General features: G+C 58.7%; 3 protein-coding genes across 6 annotated transcripts in view; 2 read left to right on the forward strand and 1 right to left on the reverse strand.

Moving 5' to 3' along the window:
- The window catches only part of NHERF2 (NHERF family PDZ scaffold protein 2), a 34,805-nt gene extending 15,518 nt beyond the window's left edge, over positions 1-19,287 (forward strand). For 2 of the 3 annotated variants that reach the window (XM_080556884.1, XM_080556885.1), the window contains exons 3-7: positions 10,196-10,372; positions 12,329-12,482; positions 14,555-14,598; positions 15,075-15,137; positions 16,795-19,287. In XM_080556884.1, coding sequence (XP_080413010.1) covers positions 10,196-10,372; positions 12,329-12,482; positions 14,555-14,598; positions 15,075-15,137; positions 16,795-16,953 — 597 coding nt within the window. In that variant the 3' untranslated portion in view covers positions 16,954-19,287. Of the gene's footprint in view, positions 1-10,195; positions 10,373-12,328; positions 12,483-14,554; positions 14,599-15,074; positions 15,138-16,794 lie in introns of those variants that run through there. The other variant, XR_013939683.1, reaches the window with a different exon arrangement.
- Positions 19,288-19,862: 575 nt separating this feature from the next.
- NTHL1 (nth like DNA glycosylase 1) lies at positions 19,863-25,994 on the reverse strand. 2 transcript variants are annotated; one of them, XM_080556886.1, is made up of 6 exons: positions 25,861-25,994; positions 25,269-25,483; positions 23,458-23,628; positions 22,741-22,900; positions 21,036-21,141; positions 19,863-20,346 (listed from the first exon to the last, which is right to left on the reverse strand). In XM_080556886.1, the coding sequence occupies exons 1-6, from the start codon at positions 25,934-25,936 to the stop codon at positions 20,223-20,225; spliced, it is 852 nt and encodes a 283-aa protein (XP_080413012.1). In that variant the 5' UTR covers positions 25,937-25,994; the 3' UTR covers positions 19,863-20,222. The 2 variants fall into 2 exon arrangements, with proteins under 2 accessions (XP_080413012.1, XP_080413013.1); XM_080556887.1 differs by lacking the exons at positions 25,269-25,483; positions 25,861-25,994 and adding an exon at positions 24,766-25,256.
- TSC2 (TSC complex subunit 2) overlaps positions 25,907-26,115 on the forward strand; it is a 33,254-nt gene continuing 33,045 nt past the window's right edge. Inside the window, exon 1 of the mRNA XM_080556883.1 lies at positions 25,907-26,038. The gene's annotated coding sequence lies outside the window, so the exon portion shown is untranslated. The remainder of the gene's footprint in view (positions 26,039-26,115) is intronic.

A 26,115-nucleotide genomic window follows, 5' to 3' on the forward strand; every position in this document is an offset into this window, starting at 1 on the left:
CTCCAGGTGGTGTGCCCAGGGCAGATTTTGTGTAAAAGCTTTGAGTTGCAGGGCTTGGGAGGTGGGGGTAGTTTGCATGTCCCATTGAGGGCCAATAGTGAGGTGCCTCACTCCCTTCTGCCTGCTGAAAGTTGCCCCCCTGGATATTTTATTGCAGGGTCTCGAAATAAAAAAGGCCTTACATTTAGTTAACCCCAGGCACGGGTGCCGCAGCACTGCCTTTACTTTCATTATAAGGAATGCAGAGGATGTTGGGAGCCCTCCCCCCGCCCCGTTTCCTCCCGAAAGCTCTGCTGCCCGGCCAAGACAAATATTGGTAGTAAACTATTGAACTTCCCCGGTCCCCGATGCTCCCCGGCGCGGTGGGCTCACAGAGCAGCGCCTGTTCTCCCCGCTTCACCGGCGGGGTCCAGGCGGGGAGGTGTGGATGTGTCCCGGTGCCGGGGAGGTGTGGACGTGTCCCCGTGCCGGGGAGCACTGCTGGGAGGCACACAGCAGCGTTGCAGTGTGACCGTGAGCCCGTGCCATCAGCTCGTCCTGCCCAGCTCCTTCGCATCTGCCAGCCCCACGCGTGGGCACGGGGTGGGCTCGGTGGCAGAGCGGAGGGGACAGCCCCAGAGGGCCACTGTGATGACTTGGGGGGGTCTCTGCCTCTTTGTGTGTGCTTTGTTGGGCTCTGCAAGTCTAAAATAGTCCCCGTGATCCGCCTCTGCCTTCTTCTCCAGGGTTGGGGAGGCCGTGTGGGCTCTGGGCAGGGACTGGGGGCTCTCGGGCTCTCCCATCCCGTGTCACACAGCTCAGCCATCAGCCCGCTTTCTGCAGGGCCATGGGTTATTTACTGCCCTGCCCGTTGCTGCTCCCCGCCTCAGGAAGTCAGGCTTTCCAGGCAGCTCCTGGGGGGCTTTAGGAGGCTGGTGCTGGCCCCATGGGACGTGGGTCACTGCCTGCCCTACGTGGTGACCCTTCCATTGCAATGAGCCCCTGGGGCTCCCCAGTGCGTTGCGTGGGAGCACCCCTGTCTCCAGGAGGGTTCCCCTGAGCAGCCGCGGTGCCAAGCTGGTCACCGTGGGGCAGTGGTGGTGGGAGCCCGCTGCAGCTGCTGGCGTGGGGCCGGGGACCTCACGGCGGCACCTGGCGACCCCCCTGCAGCGGGAGCACAAAGCCGGTACGGCTGGGGTCCTGGGTTCCTGCCGGTGGCTGGGATTAATGAAGGCAGTTAAGGGGGCCAGCATTAATGAGCGATTTGGTGATTGCTCAAGGTTTGGCCTCAGCAAGAAGCCGAAGAGTCCAAAGGGCAGGCTGATACCGCGTGGTTGGTGGTTTTATGGGGGTGGCTATGGCCGGAGACCCCACTGTCCCGGGCTCACAGGCTGTAAGCTCGCTGTAAGCAAGCGCACAACCGGGATGTGCCACCAAGGCTGGCAGCGGTGCCTCTGCTTTGGGACAGAGCAGGGCACGTCCCCCCCAGGGGCTGCCAGCACCCGGCTTGGGCAGCTCCATGGGAGTCACCTGCCCCTGGGAGGCTGTTCCCAGTCCCTGCCTCCCCGTGGCCCAGCAGCAATCCCTTCCCTCGCCCTGGAGAGGTTCGTGGCGGCCGTGGGAAGGACTTTTCCCCCTTCCCAGCAGCTGGAGCCCTGCACAGAGCGACCACCTTGCCTCCTTCCCTCCCACCTACAGGCAAGCAGCTCCCTCGGGCTCTGTGGGCTGCCTCTGCTTCCAGCAGGCAGATCCCTTGTTTTTCCTGGTGGACAAACCCCAGCCCACGAGGATCTGCGTTGCTGCCCCGTGTCATCCTATAGCTGCTCTCCCCCTGCACGCGGGCTTCCCGGCTGCGAGTTCCCTTGGCAGATCGCGCTGGAAAAGTTGTCTCTCTCAAAGCAAACACATGCACGTGGCGTTTTCTCTCTCCCCTGCCCTGCCTCCCTCCGTTTCCCTCCGGGGCCAGCTGCTCCCCTGCTCCAGCCAAGCGCGTGGTGCCGGTCCTGGCTGCAGCCCTGCCGGGGGTGGGAATGCGTGCGCTGGGGAGAGGAGAGCGAGCTTCCCTCGCTGCCTGCGTCTGCCCGAACGCCAGCGGAGGGGGAGGGAAAAAAAAAAAGAAAAAAGGCTGGCTTTTGCAGCTTCTTGCTGAGAAATTCCCCAGCTGGGGGATTCCTGAGAAATGACACGGAGATCGCAGTGCTTGGCACCGCTGTTGGGCGGCGGGGAGCAGCGGGACCCCGCGGGGTCGGGCTGAGCGCGTGGCTCGTGGCGGGGCTGGCGGTGCCTGGCTGGGGCAGCTGCCGGGGGGGGCCGTGCCCAGGGCGCGTGGCCCTCGCTGGGGGACACCAGGCAGGGCACGGTCCTGCTGCAGCACCTCCCGAGAGGCCCCGCGGTGCCTGGGGGGTTCTGTCACGCTGCGGCACGGTGCTGGGGAGCACGGAGAGGGGCTCTGCTGCTTCTCCCCATCTTTTGCATCCCGCTCGTGTTCTCTTCTGCCCAGCGGTTTCTGGGGATGACAGCCTCCGGTGGGGTCTGAGGGGCCGTGGCCAAGGCTTGGCTCTGTTGCAGCCTGGCACTGCCGCAGCTGCCCTGCTCTCACGCAAGGTTTGCGTCCCGTAACGCACGGAAGGGACCGGGCTGGGTGCGTGGGCTCAGGAGGACCCGGGTGCTGCAGTGCGTGTCCTGGGGGTGGTGCAGAGCGCGTTGCTGCCGGCCCCGGGGCTGATGCCGGCACGGCGCCCGCCGCTCTTGAGGAAGCGCAGCGTTTTGGCACGATTTCTGCTCTCGAGAGCTGGCAGGCACGGGGCACGTTACCCGATGGGGAGCGTTACCCGGTGGGGGCTTGCTGCCCCGTGCAGCTGTCACCACTCCAAACTCGCGCTTTGTTTGCTGCGGCAGGCCCGACGAGCTAAAAGCTCGCTCGCTGAAAATGTCCAAATTACCATATCAGCTGCAGCTTGGCTCTAGGTCCTGCTGAGTACCCGGGCTGGATGCTTTCCGCTGCTAATTGGAATCACTTTGCTGTCTCTGAGCTTGCCTGCGATACTCATTTGCTCCCTTTGTGCTGCGCTTTGGCAGAGAAAGCAGCGGGACGCATCCAGCCAGCGCCGTGCCCTGCGTGCGTGCTCAGCACCCTGCGCTGCGGGAGCACCCGGAGCAGCGCCGTCGGGAATTGGGTGTTCCCAGAGCAAGGGCGCAGCGCCTGGCTGCTGCAGGGCTGTGTGTGGGGAGGAGTGCTGGAGCCCTTAAGGAAAAGCATGCAAATCCTTCATGGCTTCTACCCTTAAAAAAAAGAAAAAAATATATATATTTTTGATGTTTCTATTACTCCAACCCAGCTGGAGCAATTTGAATAATTGAAGCAATTGGAATAATGGAAGCAATTGGAGTACTCTAAAGCAGCCCAGGCCTCACGTTCGGGTCTGGCAGCGAAGGTGCTGGCGGTTCGGGTCGGTGATGACCAAGCTGTGCGGTCGGGGCTGTGACAGCAGTGGGGAGCTTGGCCGGGGTGGCGGGGGTCATAAGGCAGGGAGGGGACTGCCACATCCCGGGGTCCCGCTGCTCCATCTCATTGTCCTTGGGACGCCCAGGCTGCGTGGTGGCCGGTGGCTGATTTTGGGTGCCGATGGCTGAGCATTTTTAGGTCTCTGACTGCCCTCTGCCATTGCCTGGGGGGCTGCGGGTCGTGGTGCTGCGGCAGTGCTGCTGTGCCCATCACGCATCCCTTCGGGGCCCTGCAGCCCCCCGCTCCTCCCTGAGCTGCCGGGGGAGCTGAGACAACCCAGCACAGACTGGGGCGATGGCAGGCTTTGCCAGAAGGTGTTCTGTTGCAGCTCGGCAGAGTTTTCACTCCTCCTTTTCTGTTAGGGTAGCGATTGCAGTGAGTGCTGCTGCAGTTGGTGTTTATCCCCGGGGAACGCTCAAAACTTTCTCTGACTGTTGTGATGTGGCGGCAGCGGCTGCCGGTGCCGAGAAGATGCTTGGAAAAAACAAGTTTTAAGAGCAACTGTCAGTCAAGCTGCCGGGTTGTTATTGGAAGAGTGAAGCGAGCTGTTCTCTTTTTGACTGCTGGTGTCTAAGCCAGAGCACCTCTCTGCGTAGCGAGGAGGGCGGTAATTAGGGTTGTGGCAGGGCAAAAATGGAAGCAGCTTGTTTACTGTGTGGAGGCTGAGCTGCTCCTGCCCCAGGGGTTATTCCTGGCCTGGGAGAGGGGAGCAGGACTCCTGGCTCATGCAGCAGCGTCAGAGCTGCTGCAAAACCTCTAAACCTCTAAATAAGAACCTCTAAATTTAACCGTGTGGCCGGGACACCTCTGGGTGCTGGAAATGCCTCTTTCCTCCCCAAATCCTTCCCACATCACCCCCAGCTCCTCCCCGGGACTGCGAGGAGGGGGAACATCTGCTGGAGTTTCCGTGGGACTGCCGTCCCGCCAGCCCGGCCTCCCCTTCCCCCCCGTTATTTATAGCTTTTCACCAACATCTGGAGCTGAAGCCGCGTTTGGCTCTGGCTGTCTCCGAGCTGTGGGTTGGAGCTGGGTGAAATGCGTGCGGCCGCAGGCTCACCGGGAGCCCCCGCTCCTTCCCCACGGTGTTTGGGGGGCTGCAGCATCCCGGTGGGGCCCTGGGGCCGGCCGGGGGTTTAGGGAGCCCTGGAGCATCCTGTCTTGGGGTTTCCCAGATCCGAGCAGCAAATCCCTGCTGGCGGTAGGGCAGAGGGCGAGCGGCTGCCTCTTTGCAGCGCGGAGCCCGGGGGTGCTCTGCCTGCCCTGCGCTGCCCCTGCTGCTTGTGGGAGCCTTTGACATTTGTGGTCCCCCTCGCCCAGCCCTGCCCGCGGTTCCCTACTCCTTGGTGTCACCGAGGTCCTTCTGGCCCTGGGGGATGCGAGGCCACAATAGCCCCCTTTTTGGTGCTGCTTTACTGGGAAAACTTGAGTCATTCCTGGGGGAAGGGGAATGAAAACCAGCCCCGCTGTAGCAGGCGTTGGATCGCTGGCACCGCGGTGAACGGAGGCAGTAATCCCGGCTGTGGCACGGGCCCAAATCCCCTCGTACCTCACTGCGAGCGGGGCTGCAGGTTGGCTCCTCTTTGCCGCGCAGCAGGCGGCAGGTTTCCGTGGCAGGGACGTGCGGATCCCCCTGCCCGTCCCAAATCAGGGCGATGAGCATCTGTGGGAAGTTACATGTGTCCCCGCATCTGAGCGAAGGCAACAGCCTTTGAAAACGGTGGTAATAATAGTGGCAATTAAAGGCTGCCTGCGGCTCAGCTCCCGATGTAACTGTTACTGCCAAGGGAGGGTGCCCGTGTCGGGCGGGTGTCAATGGGGCCGTTGTTCTGGCGGTGCTGTGGCCCCGGCCCCTTCCTGCTCGGGTTTCCACCCCTCGGTGCTCCCCGTGCGGTGCTGGGGCTCTGCAGTGCCCCGCTGCTCGCCGGGCATCCCGAGGGCAGGGCTCTCCCTGTGCCACCCGGGCTTTGAGAGGCAAAGGAGCGAGCAGAGGAGCCATTTTCTGAGCAAAACCCCATGCAAAAGGAGAGGAAACGCCACGGGAGCCGACTTGAAAGAAAATATGTTAACAATGTAAATTAGGCAGGAACGCTCCTGCCTGTGTTTTCTCCAGCTCGGCTGGAGCAGAGGCGGAAAAGCTCGACATGTCACGGGGTGATTTGCAGCCTGGAGCGCGTCCAGGCGGAGCGGTGCTGTCGGCACCGGCTGGGCCTGATTCAGCTGCGCCGAAACCCAGCAAAGCCCCCGAGCTGGGGTGTGCGCCGGGAGGGAGCCTGGGGCCGGGGGTTTGGGTTCAGGCAGCCCTGGCAGAGCGGCTTCCTCGCCTTGGCCCCTTTCCCGGCTTCTCCTCTCGTTGTGCCGCGGTGCATCGGCGCTTCAGAGGGCAGGTTCTGCTCACGTGGAGGTGATGCCTGCTCCTCAGCTGCGTGGGAACCCCTCGGTAGTCAGAGCTGGTCACGTTTATGGTGCTGGCTCTGCAGTGGGTGTACCTGAAGCATCCACCCGTACGGAACGGGAACGGGATCTGCCCGCGAGTCCCGGTCACCGCAGTGCCCTGCGCGGACGTGGCGCTGAGCCCGGGGCCACGGCCGCTGGCTGCAGCGCCGCAAACCTCAAGGGACAGCCTCGGTGCTGGAGCTGCAATGAGATTGTGAGAACTGGCAACACCCAAACAGTTGTTTTTTTTTTTTCTGAAGTGTTTCATTGTTATTTCATATTTTGTTTGTGCTTTTTTAAATGAGCCGGCTTGAATAGTGTTTCCAAAACCTCTTTCCTTCTAAAATGACGACGATTTGCCTCAAGCGGTAGCTCCAGTGGCGGTGCAGCACCACAGCTTTGTGTCCGTGTGGTGTTTAAGAGTGCATACACATCTGTACATACGTGGGCGTGTACGTGGAGTAATGCTTGTAGGGGGAATACGGCGTGCCGTTGCTTGTTAATCCACCGTGTGCAATCAGTGGGCAGCGCGGTATCTGGCTACCTAGGAAAAGGATTGCTTTATTGCGTGCAAGTAGACAAATACACAGTTAATTTTTGTTGGCTCTCCTGTACGTGTGTGAGTCTAGCTCCCACAAACCGGCTCTTACGGCCGTGGCGTGGGAAGGCGGCGGGGCCTGGCGGGTGCTCCGGGGAGCGGGGTGGGAAGGCACCGCGCAGCCCCCCCGGGGCTTCCGAGCTCGGGTGGGTTCCAGGGAGCCCCGATAACGCGCTGCCGTGGCGGAGAGCGCCTCGACGGAGGGCTTGGGTTTCACAAAGGCGAAATCCCTCCGGGAGCTCAGGAAATATCTTCCCAGAACACAACCAGGGAAGCGTTGGCACAGGTCGTAAAGAAAATAAATAGCAGAGCTGGCAAGAGAAACGGCGGCTCCGTGTCAACAAAGCGCGTAAGTGCAAAGTGTTTAAGCATGTGCTCGAGTCTGAGTGCAGCGGGGGGATCTTCGGTGTTTGCGGAGTCCCAGAGAGGGGCTTTCCAGAGCTGAGATCAGAGACCTGCTTTTTCTGATGGCTGAGGACCGCGGTAGTTGGGAGGTTTAACAGCCCAGCAAAAGCCCTAGATCCTCTCAGCAGAGGGATGAGCAGTTCTGCCCGAGGATTTCTGCCTGCTGCTCAGAGCAGATGCTGTGGCTGACCTGGGGCTTCGTTTTTAAAGAAAGATTTGGAATTCATCTCAGTTAAGGACCTTGAATTTAGGACGTGGCGGTGAGAGCAGAGCAAAGCCTGTGCAGGATGCAGCACTGGGTACCCCCAAAAAGCTGCTGCAGGAGTTGTCTTCTGCTGCCTGGTTTCTGTGTGATTTATTTTGGTGACCCTGAGCCTGGCCGCGACACCCCGCCGGCTGGCACGGCGCGCGCAGGGAGCCGCTCTGTGTGTCTGCCTTGGTGCTTTTGGAGTGCTGCTGGAGCTGTGACTCCTTAAAAACGGGCTAAGAGGAAAATGGCTCAAAACCTGAATTGCTAAGCCCAGATAGGTGATGCTAGGCTTGTTCCTTTCTGCCGGAGAGAGGCAGCCCCTTTTCCCAGCGCTTGGAGCCCTGTGCATCCCCTGGGGTCGCGCCGGGCCCTCGACACGCTGACCCCGCTCCGCGGTTGAATCATTTCCTGTTTTCTCCGGCTGTTGAAGAACTCCACGAGGCGAGCTGGAAGCGTTTGCAGAGAGGGTGAACTAACTGCACTGAGGCCATGGGAAAACGCGGGCTTGCTGAATCTGCAGAGCGAGAAGATCCGTGTGCGGGTCCCGCTGGCTGGCTGCGCCCAGCCGTGCGCTGTTGATCCATGGATACCAAGCTGGTGGCTCTTCCCTTTTGAGAACCACTGTGTGCATCGAGGCATTGATGCTGAGACCATCTCCGCAGGCAGGAGTGTATGGGAAACAGTCTGTTTTCCCCCAGAACTTGTCCTGATAGCATCCATTTGCCCCGCAAGCTCAGCTTCACAAGGCTGTGAGGGCTGCAGTGTGTATCAGCGGTCATTGAGGCTTTTCTTCAAGCCCCCTCCTTGATTTTTTTTTTTAAGCTGTATTGCAAAGTTGGTCTCTGTAAACACTGGGGTCCTGCAGCCCGTGGAGCCCACATGAGCCCTGTGCCCACGCCGGGCACTGCCAGTGGTGGCTCCTGCCTGGGAACACTTCTTGAGGAGCTGGGCGCTGGGGCCCCGAGGAGCCGCGGCATTGCCAAGACCTCGGTTGCTCGCCTCCCGCCTCGTCTGTTCGCGGGCGTGGGGTTAAGCTGTTCCAGCTGCTTCGTGGCTAGAAGCACCCAAGTGAGTTCCCCGTCCACCTCCGGCCTCAGCGTGCGTCCCAGTGCCGGGGCCAATCTCGTTGCTCCGTGGCTCTTTTTGCGTTCTCATTCCCAACGCAGAGTAGGCTGTGGTCGTGCTGGAGCCATCCGCTGAACTCCCCAGCCTGCTGTGAACCCCACCAGCTCGAGTATTTCATAAACAGCTCGAGGAGAGCTCTGTCGGGATATTTATTTACATCCCATTGAGCTGGCGGCTGTGCTCGGGGCCGCAGCAATGCAGGAGGGGGCGGGAGGGGGGTCCCCGCTGCATTAAACCCAGGGACAGGGATGTTGGGAGCTGTCTTTCACAGCACCTTTTGGACAAGATGGGAACATCGGGGAAATTTCCTCGGGTGTCTTATTTTAAATGAAAGGTTATAAGAGATTGTGCCGCAAATGCGATCTGGAAAACAAATATCTGAGGTCTAATAGCAGGAGGGGAGCAGCATTTCTGTTAATGCAAATTTAAAACCCAGCCACAGGGAATGTTTTCCTTAAACCACAGACCAGAAAAACGAAAACCTGCTTCTATTTCTGAAGCAGCTCCTGCTCGAGACGCGGCTGTGTTGGTGTGCCCGGCTGCTGCCCGGCCGGGCTGCGCCGGGGCTGGCGTGGAGCAGCTCCTTTCGTGGGAGCAGAAATGGCTCTTGTGAGCCTGCGGAAAACCTGCTGCTTGCTGCTCCCCCGGCGCCCTGCGGAGCCATAAAGCATTTTGCATGTGATGGGGGGAAGCACTAAGCTCCTCACGTGCTCCTCTAACGTTCCGCTGCTGCCTGCGGCAAGCTCAGCCTTTATGTGCTGCAGGCACCCTTCTGACCGGGAGCAGCCCTGTGGGTCCCAGGGGGGAAAGCACCATGTGCGGGGGCCTGTGTTTTTCTTCCCCCCTGCAAAACACAGCTTCTCTGCAAAGCCGTGACTTCTGCAGGGCTTTTCTGCCTTTTCCGCCCAGCCCAGCTTGGTGTTTCCGTAAGTTCTCGACGGTGCCACCAGGAGATGGCTGCAGAGCAGCCGCGACTCAAGGTGGTCGGGTGGTCCTGCAGGTCCTCCCGCTCAGCTTGGCGCTGCTCAGTGCTTCCAGTTATTTCTGGGTATTTTTTAGCTGGCCACAGAGAACTGGTGAAGCAGGCAGGCAGCCCGAAGCGGGTTTGGGGAAGGTGCTCTTCCTTGGAAGCGGGGCCACCAAAGGCAGTCCCACATAGCTGGCAGGGTGAGGGTGGCCCCGAGGGATGGGGTCTGCGCTGGCAGCAGCTCCCGAGCCAGGCAAGACCCGATTCTGGGACGGAAGGATGGACACTGGTGGTGTGTGCAGGGCAAGAGGCCTGATTCCCTCAGTCATTAGTTGTTGATGGTGAGCCCTCCTGGAACAAGGCATCCAGGTGTGACAGCTTGGGGCAGGGGCAGGGACACGGCCATCCTTCTCCAGAGCCGTGCAGGAGGGCCAGCCTGTCCCCATGGCACGGAGCCATCTGCCACGGCCGGGAACGTGGCTGCAGAGCTGGGAGGGAGAGGATGGAGCCGTGTGCCGTGCTGGTGTCACTGGGACCAAGGGCACGGCGCTGCCTTAAATAAATAACCGAGGTTAAGGCGCTGCCCCTGCCCGGCTGCGCTGCACCCAGCCACGGGGGTCGGGCCCTGCCCGCGCTGCCTGGAGGGGCTCGGCACCCCCCGGGTGGGGCAGGCTTATCTGGGCTGCTGCTGGAGAAGGAAATGCATTTTTTGTTGTTTCAATTTCTCTGGAATGGTTTTGGACAATTGGTTTTCTAAAATAAACTCAATGAGAGGAAATTCATTTGTTAACCTGTCCCTGTTTAGCTGGCAGGGGAGGATGGTGCGCAGATATGTTGCTTCCTTGTTAGTTTTAGTTATGATTCAGAACAAACCCAAACCTATAAATTAAACACCACCTTTTATCCACCCCCCCACCTTCTTCTTTCAACCAGGATTTAAACGGACAGAAAGAGCTGTGCCCACGTCTCTGCCACCTGAAGAAAGGCCCCAATGGCTACGGCTTCAACCTGCACAGCGAGAAGTCCCGGCCGGGGCAGTTCATCCGCTCGGTCGACCCGGACTCGCCAGCCTCCAGAGCGGGACTGCGGCCCCAGGACCGGCTGGTGGAGGTAATGCTGGGGGCTCGGCACACTGTTCCCATCTGCCTGGAGGTCTTTTGGGGTTCTCGGACCCTGCCCAGCGTGGCAGGAGCAGCTGGGTCCTGTGCCCCTCTTGCACGTGGGGAGAGGGAGAGCAGAAGTGCCGTGACCCTACAACTCAGCTGGGATGCCTGACGCTAAATCGAGCCCCCATCCCGTGACCTTTTCCATCAGATCCCTGCCACATTCCCCCGTAACACAGAGCCTGATGCTGGTGCGCAGGCAGGGTGCTGGGCCCGGGGATGAGCACGGATGGGGGTTTGGGGGTGCCACCTCCCTGACACAGCCAGACCGGAGCAGAGAGCACCCTGCACTTGGTGGCGCTGGCATGGGGAGGTGGCTTTGTGGGGGCAAGCGGGACTGGCCCCATCCCAGCCACCCGGGGGGGCTGCTTGTGTCCCAACACCCCCCATCTGCTATGGGTTTGGGGCAGCTTGGTGCCACCCGGCCGAGCCAACGCGCTGCTGGGCAGGGCAGGCATTTGGAAACAGAGGGGAAAAGCTCTGCAGAGAGGTCTTCAGGCATGAGGTTGTGAAAGATTAGGGGAAAAACTGCTCTTGGAAGCGATTTCCTGTTCACTTATTGCCGAACAACAGAATTTTTGATGTGGCTGCTGATCACCCTCCCCTTGGCTTGTTTGTGCCTTGCCGTTTTTACCGAGTACTGAGTTCCCCCATTCAGAGCTGTGCGCGCTCCGGGCAGGGCTTGGGCAGCACAGACAGACAGACGGGGCTTGTTCCGAGAGCCAGCGCCCCAGGAGCAGCCCTGCTCCCTGCTTCGGCTCCTGCGTGCTGGGAGCACCTGGACGCCCCGTGCCGGGGGCCGGGGGCTGGCCCTGCCCGAGCTGGGTACCAGCCCGTGCCCCCACCCCTGGGTCCGGAGGGACGAGGGATTTGCACGCTTGGAAGAAAACGCGCGCATCCTGCGGAGCCGGGCGGTCCCCGAGGCGGGGAAGTGAGCGAAGACCAAAGCCCTCGCCCTCTTTCCAGCCCCGTGAATAATCACGCAGGAGCCCGTGGGAGCCGCCGGCTGCCTCCTGCCCCATGCCAGGGCTGCTCCTCGTGCTTGCCCCCAGCACTGCGGTGTTTTAGCGCGGGGAGCAGCCTGGGGCTGCGAGCGGGGCACCCGTGGCTGCGGTTCAGAGCGGCCCAATGTCACAGTGAGGGATTTTGTTATTTATTTATCGGCCCTTGGCCAGGTGCCTGGCGCACACAAAGCGGCAAGGGGTGAGCTGGAGAGCTCGGAAACCCAATCCCCCCAAGCCGGCTCTTTGGGGCTCCGATAAATATTTGATGCCCCCAGCCCTGCTGCACCCCCGGGGCAGGCTGGGGGGTGCCGGAGGCTGCGGCGCTGACCGTGGTTTATCATGAGCAGCAAAAAAGGGCCACGCAACCAGAGTGGCATCGAGACCTTTTCATGTGGGACAATGGGTGTGTTCGTTCCTGAGCACAAACAATGCCTAGAAATCACGATTGTTCCCTTTCTGCCCGCGGAACAATTGGGAGGAGAAATCCTGACTGCTGGTGGGTCCCAGGTCGCGTGCAGTGAAGGGAAAATGAGTCAGTGCGCCAGGGACCGGGACAGAAAGGCCGAGCTCTGCTCAGCCACCGGGACACGGGAAATCCTCCCTTGCTCCTCTCCCAGAGGGACAAACGGCCACGAGCCCTGTGGAGCAGGACACGCAGATCTCAGTGCAGGCTGAGATGTCTGGGGCAAAGCTAAGGTGAATGAAATCATTGGAGGGGAACCAGCGTGTTCCTGGGCAGCTGGGGTGGTGGCAGAGGCTGTGGCCAGGTCTCCCTACAGGGGGTTCAGCAGTTGGGGCAGAGACAGAGGTTTTTTGGTGATGTGAAAGGTGAACACAGGGGTCGCTCCCCTGTCTGTGCCGCGGGAGCCAGACCTGGTCCTGATGGTGCTGCTTTGCAGGTGAACGGGATAAACGTGGAGGGGCTGAGGCACTCGGAGGTCGTGTCCCACATCAAGGCCAGGGAGAGCGAAGCCAGGCTCCTGGTGGTGGACCCCGAAACAGATGATTACTTCAAGAAGCTGGGGGTGACCCCCACCGAGGAGCACACCAAAGGTGAGACTCGGCTCTGCTGGGCGACCCCACCGCTCCTGTGACTCACTGGGACGCTGGGTGGGATTTCAGAAGTGCCAGAGTCATGTTTCCCTTGTCTCATCCCTCAGTAGTTTCCTGAGCACCACCCAGCTATTTATAAGCAGTGAGAATACTTCCTAATCTAGCCAAAAAAACAATTCGTTATTTTTGCACGGTGAATAATTAACCCAGGAACTCGCTGCCGGAAGGTGGCTGGGATGAGGAGCGTGATGGGGTGCTGGGGCAGCGCTGAGCACACTGCTCGGGGAGGGATGCTCAGGTGGGACCCGTTCTGGTGGCGGGTCCTGGGGCCGCTCCTGCTTTGTTTGCCGTGCCTGGGAGCAGAGCAGCCGGCCCCGTAGTGCTGATGTGGGGCTGCAGGAGGGAGGGCAGGATAACCCCGCACCGCTCTGCTCCCGAGACGGAGCCCGAAGGTGCAGGGAGAAACGCTGGGGCTGGCCCCGCGTGCGTGTCGAGGGAAGGGCTTCACGCGACAGCGATCACAGGGGCGGCTGCTGCAGGAAATGTTTCCCTTGCTGTCGAAACCTGGCAGAGAAAGCAGCCCGGCTGCTCCCCGACCTGCCCTGGGGAGGGAGCTGCCCTGCAGCCGGACGGGGGGCTCCGCTTCCCACGCTGCCAGCCCCTGTCCGACCCGAACTCTGCAGGACATTGCTGGTCTGCCAGGTGCTCAACGGGAAGATTTGTCCGAAGGAACGGGTCAAACCGTGCTGGGGAGCACGCGGGGCGAAAGCGGTGTCAGATGCTCCGAACCGGTTGAGGAGGAGCCGGTGCGAGCGCTGGCTGCTGGCACGAGCACAAAGGAGCCCTTGTTCCCTGCGGCGGGGACGTGGCCGGGGCCGGCCGCACGCCACGGTGCGCGGGTGGGTGCTCAAGTGCTGGGCCCTGGCTCTGCAGCTCCCTGCTGGATGCTTTCCTCGGCGGTCAGCAAGGACCGGGCCTGCCTGGCCTGCAGGCCTGCATGGGCTGGGCTCGGCTGTCCCTGTGCCACAGCTGAGGCTGTCACACCAGCACATTTTCAAAGTCATGTTTTGGTTTTATTAAATAAAAAAGTGCCCTGATTTACATTGGAAACCCCTACAGCTTGCACTGCTGCAGCCCCCGAATCAGTTCTTTGGGGAGTCTGGCCAGCTCTCTGTGACGCACGGACGATGGCTTGGAGCTGTGAAATCAGCAGCCCTGGGTTGCTGCAGTTGCAGGCTGCCCTTGGCTGCAAGCGCAGCTCTTGCTTCACTGGAGCTAGCGTTACACAAGGAGCGCACGCACCGCATTGTTTTCTGCTCGGCCGCTGTGTGCTGGGGGCACCCTGGGGTCCCGCCGAGCCGCCCTCACCCCACGCCGCGCACAGAGAGGGGCCTGCGCCCCCAGAAGTGTGCGTGCTCAGTCTTTAGCCCTGTCGCAATTAGCACATCTGCGACGCCACGGCTCGTCTGTCCCGGGCTGCCTCTAGCAATGGCTGGGTCGCGGTGACTGGCAGCTCATCTGCAACAAATTTGCCATTGTTTGGAGCGTTATTAGCGCAAATCGTTGGAACCGGGCGAAAAAATGGCAAGGTACATGAAAGGCGGGTTGTTCGCCCCATGCTGTTGCGACACCAAGATGCTGAGTTCAGCAAATAGCGTTGGGCTGGTGTTTAAGATTTCTGATTAAACAGCTCCTGAAGAAAAATTACTTAACTGTCAGAAAGTGGGAGCGCACCGCATTTGGTGCTCGCGGAGGGAAGTTGCTCGGTCCCCTTCCTGGAAGGCATTTTCTTTTGATGAAAACAGGGAAATCAAATGAAGTTGGGGTTTCGGAAGAATGTGGTTCTGGAGGGAACGGGGGCTCGGAGGCGTTTGCCTGGGCTCGGAGGCAGCGTGGGCTGGGTCTGGCCGCAGCTCCGAGGGAAGGGGCACGCTGGGCTTTTGGGGCTTGGGGGGGGGGGGACCCTGTGCCAGGAGGGGCTCGGCTGGGGGCGATGCTGGGGGTCGCTCCCCTCGGTGCCCGGCAGTGTATTTATGAGTGGATTCACCGTGTTTCCTTTGTGCGGCCCGCAGGTGTGGTGCCTCAGCCCCTGACGAACGGATCCGCGCAGACGCAGGTGAGTCCTCGCCTGTCGGGGGGCTGGGCAGTCCCGGGTGGGCTCAGAGCAGGGGGAACCTCGCAGCATCCCCGAGGCTCGTTTAACTCAGCTTAACCACTGCCAGCTAATTGTAATTGCTTCCTGATGCAGCTTTAATTTCGGGTTTGCACGAGGCTGGTGTGAGCCCTGTTCGCTCCTTTTCCCCAGGGACAGTGGGAGGAGGTGGGTGGGTGGTGGGAACTGGGGAGCAGTGGCTCCCCCAGCTCTGCACCATGAGTCCCAGGGTATTCCTGGTGTCCGCGGGGTCAATTTGGGGCAGGAGCCCCCCTCCAGCTCCCTCTGTGCTGCTGGCCTCATCCCTGGAGACACTGAGTGTTGCACCAGGGGCTGGCTGTGATACTTGACCCCATAAGGCCAAATCATTTATTTTATTTTATTTATTTATTTTGCTTCCGTCTTTGCACAAACTGGACTAACAATTTCATTTCCAACAGCTGAATGGAGGATCCACATCTTCATCTCACAGTGACCTTCAAAGTCCCGGGAAGGAATCAGAGGTAAAAACCCCAATCACACACCCTCTTCTTTGTACATGCTTACGTGTGTATGTGTTTGTGTTATGGTACCGGGTAGGTAAAAATGCCTCTAAATGCAATTTCAGTTTCAGATTGCAGACTTGGGTACACTTGTATCCACCCAGCGAGCAAAACAGGGAGTTTGCTTTCATGCCCTGCCCTGTAAATCCGCATGAAATGCAGCCGGGAGCTCGGGGCAGCTGCTGGCTCCAGCCCAGAGGCAGCTGCGTTTCTGGGGCGTCGATGACCCCTTGGGTGGCCTGGCGAGGCCGTCCCGAGCACGTCTGGCTGGAGCGTGCGGGAGCAAGGCGAGCCGCTGCCAGGGCTGTGCGTGCCCAGGGAGGGGGCCAGCAGTGGCAGGCTGCCCCCCAGACCCACGTCGGAGAGATGTAACAGCGCTCGAGTGGGAATTAAATACCATCGTGTTCTGGCTTCCCTTCTGCTTTCAGATGGGCAGGAGCGGGGTTGGGTTAAGCGGTGGCTGCAGATTCCTTCCGCTCCTTGTCAGGGGACAGAAGGGCTCTGCCAGCAGCAGCAGATGTCCTGCGTTAGGGGGTGGTTTGCAAGGGTCCGGCTGCGTGCTGTGCCCCAGGGACTGGTGGGCTCTGTGTGCTCTGCCCTGGGGAGACGGGGCTGCCCCAAGGGCCAGCAGAGGAGAGCGCCAAGGGGTAATGGCAGCGAACTAACTGGTGCTCTGATGGTTTGGAGGTGTAAGGCGAAAAGGTGCCTTCAAGGGTTTTAGGACTGAGGTGCCCGGAGCCTCTCGAGCATCTTGGGCTCGGAGGCTGTGCATGCCAGCTGTGTCCGAGAGCTGGGCCAAGCGCCTGCAGTCTGGCAGCTCTGTTTCTCTCTGAGCATTAAATAATACATGTCCTGCTCCTCGGCGATGGTGTGCGGTGCTAAGCAGTGCACACGAACCAGTTTGCGTCTGCAAGTCAAAGCAAAGCAGTTTTCTTGACGGCAGCGCTGATGGGAGACCTGCCCATGGCTACCGGCAGGGTTTGTGAAGTCCCTTTGGAGCTTCGTGTGTGCGTTAAGGCAATGTCGGTGGGCAGGCTTTAGGATGTTTCCTTAAAAATGAAGGTTTTTATTCTGCATGTTTGTCTGCTGTTCACATGAGCGTGGTGCGTGCAGGATGCTGCTGCAGTGACTTCAGAAAGGAAAGCTGATTTCTGTATCATACAGCACTCCTATTAGGCAGACAGAAGGATGCTCTTCTCAGTACAGCTCCCGAAGCAAAACGTGCTTCGGGAAATGGGCAAAATGGGCACGCAGGCAGGTGCTGCTGCGTGTGCCCACCGGCACTGCCTGATCCTGGCTCTGGCTGTCCTCTGGTGCTCTGGAGCAAACTGGAGCCTGGCCGTGCGAGCACAGGGGTGCCTTGCTGCAGTGCCCACCTGCAGGAACAACACCCGCAGTGTAATCACGTACGCTGTGGCTATGCAGACGCTGCTGCCGCCAGTTAAACCACAGGCATGACGTGGGGCAGGGGCTTTGACCTCCTCCAAAAACCTGCGAGTTCGCTTATCTCACACGTGCTTGGAGATTTCTGCTCCCGGCCATGTGGGGACGGGATGTGCTGGGTGGCTTTGGGAGCGCGGTGCCGGGGGCAGCAGGGTGACCTCCCCTCTCTGTGCAGGACGGAGACTCGGAGAAGAGGGACCCGTTTGAGGAGAGCGGGCTGAGCCTGAGCCCCACGGCTGCCGAGGCCAAGGAGAAGGTGCGGGCCAAGCGGGTGAAGAAGAGGGCTCCGCAGATGGACTGGAACAAGAAGCGAGAGATTTTCAGTAATTTCTGAACCTCGCTGGTGGCGCTGCCTGCCTTCCCCCGCACCTGGCCGGACGTTCAGAGGTGCCTGCGCCCTCTCCTTCAGTGTCCACGTGAGATGCTTTGTGCTCTGCTCTTCACTGGTTGCTTTTATGAGGCGTATTTTAAAGTCCTTTTTTATTGTTGTTATTATTATTATTATTGTTGTTACTCACCAGCGATTCTCATAAGACAAATGTGACCAAAGCTCCTTTTCTTGCTTGCTCTTCAGCCCGGTCTGGCTGCCTGCTGTCCCCTGTTCCTGCTGAGAAAAGACTGGAAGAGTTTAACTCTCGTTTCTTACCTGCATAATTTAGGCTTTTGTTACTTTTTTTTTTTAAATTGGGGTGTTAGTTTTGGTTTTGCGGGTGTCCCAGGCTGAGCCCCATGGGATGCTCTGTGCCCCTGCGCAAATGTCTTACGGCCTCGCCGTGGTGGGTGGCCGGGGAGGTGGCAGCACCCCCGGCACCCGGCCTGCAGCTTTACCCCCTCGCGATGGGAAAACGGGCAGTGGCTGTAAATCGCTCGTGTTGGCTTTGCTATTGAAATGAAAAAGTTCTCGTTGTTTTTAATGAACTCCTATCTGTTTCCAGTTGATTTAGGAGCCTCCCTCCCAGCAGCAACTTCTGCCCCAGCAATAAAAGCCCCTTTTCCACCCCCCGTCCTCCCAGGTGGCAGGATGTGCAAGCAAGACAAACGCAGCCCCCAGCTGCCCCCGGCCCCACGGTTTGCACAACGCAGCGAGCGGTGCAGGAGATGCTGCAGGGCTGAGCGTGTCTCCAGGGAGCCCTCGGGGCCGGCACGTGCTCCCTGCCTCCCGCTCCCCCCTTGTGTCCCCCGTCCCTGGGCAGGGCTGGCGGGGTCCCCAAAGCTCCCGGGTCTCAGTGGGGCTGGTGACAGAGCAGACTCATAGTTAGGAGAGGGTTGATGTCCTGGGCAATGGCTTTGGCGCTGTGTCCTCCTTTAGTACCAAAAGCAGGGTGTTTTCAGACCCTCGAAACAGACCTTTAAAGCACTGCAGATGAAGCCAGTGTAAGCTCTTTATTACTCGCCTTTGGCTGTGAACAAGGAAGACGAAACACGATGCGCCCGCGGGCTGCAGGCGGAGGTGTTTCGCCGGGGAAGGTCCCGGCGGCGATGGGCTGGCTCCCCCCGTGCCTCTCACAGCGCCCCGGGCCCGGCCGCGGAGCCTGCCCTGTGTTTTGGCTCCAGTGTCAAAGCCGCAGGGGGAAGGGACTGGGCACAGTTGCGTGCAAAACCACTTTTCCCAGCTCAATGCAAATGGCAGCAATAACTTGGCCGTTAATGACTATTTTAAACAAAAGACTTGGCTGCGACTTTGCCCTGTATTATTCCCCGGAGCCGATGTATTACAAGGCAGAGGCCTTTGGGTTGGTCGGCGCACTACGGATGTTGTTGTGGCTCTGTGTGCATTTCCTAAACGCTGAACTAAAAGGTGCCTTATAACATTTGCTACTCTCCTCGGCGGCTGCCCGCGGCTCAGCACAGGGGCAGCGCGGGGCCAGAGAGCTGCCGGGGCTGCTGCTGGCTGGCGAGAGCACGGAAACCCTCAGGGGTGAAGGAGATTTCTCTTTTACGAAAGTGCAAAGTGTTGATGGGCTGAACAGGTTGGAAAAAATGCCTTTGGAGAGGGACTGGCGCAGGTGTTTGGCTATTGGTGACGAGACTGGCGGCAGGATGACGGCTCAGGATGCAGAGAGGCTTTTCCCCCCACCAGGACTCTGCCAATAACTAGAGGCCTCTTCTCTACCCCACCTCAAAGACGATTAGCTCCTCTCTTTTTGGTCCCCAAAATATTTGCTTGTGTAGGAAATCAGTAATGACTGAAGGAGCCCTCCTTTTTCACGGTATGCACGTTGCTTCCAGTGCCTGCGTAGCCAAACCCCAGACAGTGCTCCCGTCTGTGCGGGGCAGAGCGCTCCCCGCTACGCCATGAACTCGACCCACCGTGCATGTCAGAGAGCACAGACTCGTTTGTAAATACCGCATTTCTCACCCAAGACTGGACCGCTGTAGTTAAGGGGGGAAAAAAGAACACGTAGTTCTGAATGCAGATCAAAAGAAATCAGGTGTGCAAGGCTGTACTGATAAGATTTCAAAATCTTAATCTCTGCTTAGTCCATGGAAATTGCTCCTGGTTAAAGCACTTATCATATTGCTGACATCTTGTAGCTCAGTAGTAATTATTCAGTTCCTGTACATTTAACGTGGAAAAAAAATAAATCAATAAAGCGTAAGGCTGTTAGTTGCATTGTAAAAACAATGTACACTGTAATGTCAGTAATAAACTTTGTTTTCCCATGTACCACTTATTTGCTCATTCTTCATCTGTTTAGTAGGGAACTTCAGAGCGGAATTACAGCCTTCTTTAGCACATTATAAACTTTGCTTCCTCCCTTGCCTGTTTAAAGAGTAGCTGAAATTATTCCTTTGAAGCTGTACAATGAAGTCAGCGCTGCCCTTTCTTTGAAGAACAAAACACACACGTGGGTGGTGGCCCCTCCGTCAGCTTCTGAGGCACACACTAACCTGGATCCTGTGGCTACATAAGCTGTGCTAGCACGCATCTGACAAGTAAGAGCGTGAAGCTGGATTGTCACCTGCTCACCGTGCGCTGCGGCCCCTAGGCTCCTGTGCTAGCAGGACTCAAAGGTCACTTGTCCAGGCAGCGGCTGCCTCTGGCCCTGGGTTGGGAAGCTTTTAGTTGGACCTTACTGACCATGGTTCTCTTGCTGCCAGCGCCAGGCAGGCGACTTGGCAGGTTGCACGCAGCCTGCTCTCAGCTGGCAGGGCTGGTTGCTATGGGCTCACGCTGCGGTGAGGCCATCGGAGCTCTCCTGCCCCTGCCTTGTGTTGCAGAGGTGCCAGCAAACCGCACATGTGTTAAAAAACAACCCACCACCTTTATTAAACGTGTATTTACAAGCAGCAGCAGCACAAAGCACTCCTCTCCAGCTGTTCCTGACACCGCACAGCCTGCTGCTGGGCCAGGGCACACTCAGGCATTCACCCGGGGGCTGGAGCCGGCAGCACTGACGCAGCAGGACTGCTGCACTTTGAAAGACCCTTTTTCCTCTTGAGAGCTCAGCCACTGCCAGCAGCTTCTCCCTCTCCAGAGATGCTTAGCTGGCGGCAGCAGCGGTCTCCCATTTCCCTGCAGTCACACAGTCAGCCCTGTGCAAAGCACAGCAGTCCTAGGGCTCAGCTCTGGGCTGAAGCAGCTGAAGCCAGGATGCTCCCTCAGCGTCTCTTAGCAGCTGGGCAAATATCTTGGTTGAGGCATTCTTTGCAGCGAGGATTCACGGGCAGGCAGGTCTGCTGGCCAAAGCCCACCAAGAGCCAGTTTATCTCCCTCCAGAGATCCCTGTAGCGAAAGGAGAAAGTGAGCTTTCCAGTGCAGCTGCTCAGAGAGGTTAAAGAACAGATCATGGCTTTAAGTGGATACCTTTCACTCACTGCTTGTTCCTTCTGGCTGCCCAAGCTGCCTCTTGCTAGAACAGCCCTCCTAGCTTTTCCTGAGCCCTCTGAACTTGGCAGGGAGGGAAGGAGGAGAGGCAGAGGACAGCCACACAAAGCACATGTGGTCATTCTCTTGTGTGCGTGCCAGATGTGGAGATTATGACAGACTGGAGAGCTCTACCTGTCAACTGGCATTTGATACTGAAAATTAAGCCTCAGTGAAGGCCAGAATCCAACCGTGGCCCAATAGTGCTGTGGCCGTTAGACTCAGCAAGGTCCCGTGCAGAAAGTATCTGGCTTGGGTCATAATAAATTTGTTTAGGCAAAACAGTATGGCACCAAGGCCTGCAGGTACCTTCCTCAACTAGTGGTGACTGACACACACACATCTGACAGCAGGGAACCCACCCAGTAGCTGAGATGCTGCTGCAGCAGCCCTGTGGGAGAGGAGAGACACCTGCAGACAAGTCCTTCCATAAAAAGGAGGCCCGGACTGCGGCCACTGAAAATGCTGTCGGCAGGGTTGTGTGCAGATGTGGCTCCTCCAACTAGGGGCTTGGTATCGAGGAACGAGGCTGGGGGCTCAGACCTCACCTGGGCAGCCAGTCCTCCAGCGCTACCCGAGTTTCCTCAGGGTATCTGGTCGCCTTCTTCACCCACTTCAGCCTGTTTGTGATCCTGTGCACGTGGGTGTCCACAGCTAGGAAGGGAGAGCCCAGAGTTTAGGTGGGGGGCAGACACGGCTGAATGGAAAGCGCGCAGCCAGGGCTGCTTGTCACAGCAAACCAGGTTCAGCACCCTGCGGCGGGCTTCCTCCGTGGCCCTGCAGCAACGCGGCAGGTGAAACAGAAGGGGAGGCTCGCCCGCAGAACAAACATGCTGGTTTCTTCCTAGGCGCAGCGCCAACAGCAGACAGGGTGGATATCTCATACCACACAGCTAGCAGCACACTGACACAATCTTCCACAGCCTTCCTACAAAGGTTTCCGCGCTCTGATCTAGCAGGCACAGGGCAGCCTGTCCCGGGTTCTCTTCCTCTGGGTGTTTCAGCTGATGTTACGCAAGTTGCAATCTCTGCCCCTTAGTTTACCCAGATGGAAAACACATTTCATAATGCCTACTAACACAAGAGGGTTTGTGAGGTTTAAACAAATGTTTAGAAAGTGCTTTGAGCTAAAAAGCTCAGAATGCAAAGTATATTATTGTTAGATCAGCAGCGATAAACCTGTCTCTGTGGCTAATTGGGCAAAACCCAGGAAACTGCTGTAAACAGGAAGACTAAGTCTTGCCTCCTAAATCAAAACTGAACACACAATTATTTGGAAAATAGTTGGCTAGTTCGGCTCCCACTGGACTTCCCTCCCCCACAGCAGGGAGAAAACAGCCCCCACATGCTGCTGACTTGCAGAGGAGCCACATTTTGCACAGCTGGCAAGCACCAGTGGGGCTGCAGGGGTCAGCTGGGGTTGTGTGCTGGCTTTAGTGGCAGGCAGTCATCAGGTGGCACCGTTACTGGCCTTTCCAGGGCCCTCCATTAAGCAGCAAATACTCTTGGAATATTAATCTGTCCCCAGGGTCCTCGGGCTGCGCTGATCTCCCAGCTCCATCTGCCGGCCGCATAGTGCAGCCCTGGTCCCCTTCCTGAAGGGGCCCAGCTGCAAGAACTAAAACATCAGAAATTCAGTACCTGCAGGTTGCCTGAGACCATTTCTTTTTCCAACTCATTGTGAGTCACTGATTTCAACCAACCGGCGCTGCAGACTGAGCCCTGCTTCTGCCCTCTTAAAGGCTTGCCAAACAAAAAAAATCCTAACCAAGATTTGTTTAAACACAAACAACCTTGGTAAAAAACAAAACCAACAACAAACCAGCCTCAGACTATCCTAGAACTATCTACAAATCACAAAACTATCCCCAACTCCCTTTCACCTGACTCCAAGATTTCAAAGCATTATTCTACTGGTACATCTTTTTGGATGCCTACCCAATTAAGCAATACTTGCTCTGCTTATCAGCATCTGAGTGGGGGGAGTGGAACTTGGGAACTGTACTTGGGGATTTTTCCTTCAAATTTTGGGCAAAACAGTCCAAGCTTAAATCCTAGCAACACATCCACTGTGAGTAGCTGAGGGCTGCATCCTGCACCCACCCAAACACAAGATAAAGTCTGCAGATGACAAAATCGAAGTGATACCATCAGGCTCCCGGGGCAGGCAGCTTGTAATGCATCTCCTCTACCCAGGGATGGACTGGGCAGGATTTAGGAGGAGAGGAATGTGGAAAATACAGTCCAACCTACCTATCCCAGACACACTGTTCCAGGCAATGTTCATGGCCAAGTGGGCCATTTTGGGCCCCACTCCTGGCAGCTTCACCAGCTCCTCCACAGTGCTTGGTATGTCGCCCCCGTACTTCTGCTTCAGGATGGCTGTCGTCTGCTTTATGTACTTCACCTTGTTCTGGAAAACCAAGGGGAAAGGCAGACAAGACAAGTTGCCCTCCAATGCAGAGAAAAGAGACAAACAGCTCAGAAAAAAATAAAAACATTCCTCAGTGTGCATTGTGTGTGAGGCCAGGCACTGGAGTTTGCAGAGGGGTGGCAGAGGTCTTTGAGTTCTCCTTGAAAACGCTGAAAGCTGATTAGCTCCAGCCTCCTCTGCACTCTGCAGGCACTGCAGCAAACAAGCTTGCTGTGAATACAAATTGCTAAAACCGGCATAAAACACAGCCTGTAACTCGACTCCAGGGAAAAGTTCACCACGGGGCATGGAACAGAGGCTGAACACAGGCTGGGGTAAGTCTCAGGGGCAGGGCTGATTCACACCCACCTCCTGCCCTCAGCACCTGCTTTCAGCACAGCCACTGGCCACGAGATACAGCCTGCGAAGGCCAAGCCACCCACCCCATGTTCCTCTCCACGGCTTCTGAGCGGTCTCTGTCAGCTACATGGGTGCTGAGGAAGGTGGAAGAGGTTCCTCCACACGCGTGTCGGGTGCTGTTGCGGTCCGGCACTCACCCTCCAGAATCCTACAGGATAAATGATCTGCCCAAGCGTCACATCATCCATCTGCAAAATGCTGTCAACCGTGAGGCCGCGCTGCCGGAGGCGCAGCATGGCAGCAGACGTCACCTGGTCCTTGGTCTGGCTGGAGAGCATCAGCGACAGCAGGACTTGGTAGCGCATGACCTGGGGGAAGGAGCAGGGAGACACCAAAAGGCTCAGAGGATCCTGCTCTCTGGGGCGGGGTTCTCCCACCCAGCACCATCCTGATTCCAGTGCCCAATGTGTACCCACGCTGTTTCAGCCCTATCCATCCATAACAGCTGAAATTGTATGTAACCTTTTACCGCTACCACACAATAAAGGGGACAAAAAAACACCTTCAATCTAAGCAGTCAGCATACATAAAAGGGCAGAGAACAGCTACTGTGTGCTGGGATCTCACATCCAAGGACACCAGTGCTTGGCCACGAAGGGCCACACTAAGGTTTTCCTGATAATGGGATTCTCAGGAGACCCCACAGGTCATAGAAATACAAAAGTCTGATGTTTTTTTATATATAACTTGTGGTATAAAGTAGTTTTTGAAAATCCCGTTCCTTTTCCACTAGGCATCAGTAGGAACTGGGCATCTTGCTCCAGTGAGCTCCTTGGGAAACCCAATTAAAGTGTCAGAGACCGGGAAATGGAGCATAAAACCCAGAAGTTCCTCTAATGACATCAGGAGTTGTGTGAAGCGTGTTGGTGCTGTAATGAGGGTTACAACATCCACTTTATGTTGGAAGCAACAATCCGGCTCCCCTGGGGTAAAAACTTTATTTCCTTGTCATGCAGGATCCCAGGCTCAGCGCCGGCCAGGAGGGACGTGCTACCTGCACTGCAGCTGTACCTGCACAACCCCTCCGAGCCTGCCCGTGGGATCCCCGCGTCCCCACGCTGGCCACGCACAGGAGAGCACGGCCCTACCGCCCTGCGCTGCGCCACGTCCTCGTCTCGCTTTGTTTTTTGTACCAATGCAAATGCTGCCCTCAGCGGGAGGTGCCATTTGGGGCCTTTGATTGCGTTCCCAGGCTTGGGGAGCACGCTGCCGTCCCAGCACGACCCTGCCTTTCAAGCAGCATCTCCTTTAAGGACGACCACGAGGGGGAAGGAAGACAATCTATGCTTCTGTACTGCTCTGAAGAGCACTAAAGCAGCCTGGAAAGTTTTTTTCTCAGCTCCCCTCACCTTCTCTCTGTACTGTTTTTCCCCTGTATTAGAGCCATCTTGCTGGATATTTTCCTTGGGCTCCTACAGAGACTTTTTAAGAAAAAAGGAACGCGCCTTCATGCCTGGCCAGCCTGCCATGGAAGACAGCTGTAATGCATTTTCAGGATTTCTCCTCCAACTCCCAGATCGTCTCATTTTTGCCTCAGCCCCTGCTCTTGGCTCAGTCTGGTAACTCTTCTGACGGTTTAAGCAGAGGAAAAGGGCACTTCACAGATGTGTTTGCTAGTTAGCCCCTAACGCCCAGCACGGGCTGAACGTGAGCAGAGAACTGCCAGCACCCAGCACCACGACACGGGGACTGCCTGGAGCCCCCGAGCCAGGAGCAGGAGGGGGAGCAGCCGACTCCCCTCCACCAGCAGGATAAGCGATTTCTCTCACACGTGTGCCTGTGCAGCAACCACTGGTGGGCCCACTCCAGCCTAGAGTCCAGACGTGCCCTGCATTTATTCTTCCGTTCTGGAGATATCCAAACCAGGGGCAACTCGAGCCCGCAGGAGGCCCGGGTGCTGCGGAGGCGGGCTGTGCTTCCAGGTGCCCGCCTGGCAGAGCAGGGTTACCTGCGGAGGAGCGCTGCTGTCATAGCACCTCTCCACTCCCATCTCATCGACGGGAGCGTCTCTGGCCCTCCTCATCTCCCGGATGCGCTCCAGCTGCTGCCGCCAGTTCTCGGGCTCCCATTTTGGCCCCGGGGGCTCAGGTTCGTAGGCGATGGCGACGCTCTTCCCCCTCCTGCTGCGCTTCGGGGCGCTGGCAGAGCTCAGGGCCCGGCTCGCTGCAAGAGGCAGGAGAGAGGCGCTCAGCCCAGAGACCATCCCCGGCCACCAGCTTCCATCACCGGCCCTGAGCCAGGAGCCCCGGCGGGGGACCGGGACCGAGTCCCCTTCCCGCAACCCCAAAGCGGCGGCACCCCCGGAGCTGGGAGCCCCCGGGGCGAGGGGCCTGGGGCCGGGAGAGGCCGGTGCCCAGCGGGGCTCCGCGTCCTGGCCCTCGGGGCAGGACCGGGGCGGGGCAGGCCCGGGGCAGGCCGTACAGCCCCCCCCGGGCCGCAGCCTCCCTCCCGCCGCCGTCACGGCCGCCCAGGCCCCCTCTGCCCGCAGCACGGCCGGGCCGGGGGCTCCCCGGGAGGACCGCGGCCTCCCCTCCCCGTACCTCCGGCCCCGGCCCCGGCCCTGCCGAGCCGCCGGGCCGCCCGCCCGCCGCCTGCCGCGGGCCCAGCCGCACACATGGCCCCGGTACTACCGGCCCCAGGCCGCCCCGCGGCGGCACGGCGACGGAAGCGGCGGGGAAGGCTTCCGGGGGCGGGGGGCCGGGGCCGGGCCTGCGGCGGGTGAGCGGCGGCGGCGGCGGCGGCGGCCGGGGGGGGGGGGTGGCTCCGGCAGGGGACCGGGGCCGGGCTGAGGGGAC

The sequence above is a fragment of the Anser brachyrhynchus genome (assembly GCF_964034855.1).
Source record: "Anser brachyrhynchus genome assembly, chromosome: 15".
NCBI lineage: Eukaryota > Metazoa > Chordata > Aves > Anseriformes > Anatidae > Anser > Anser brachyrhynchus.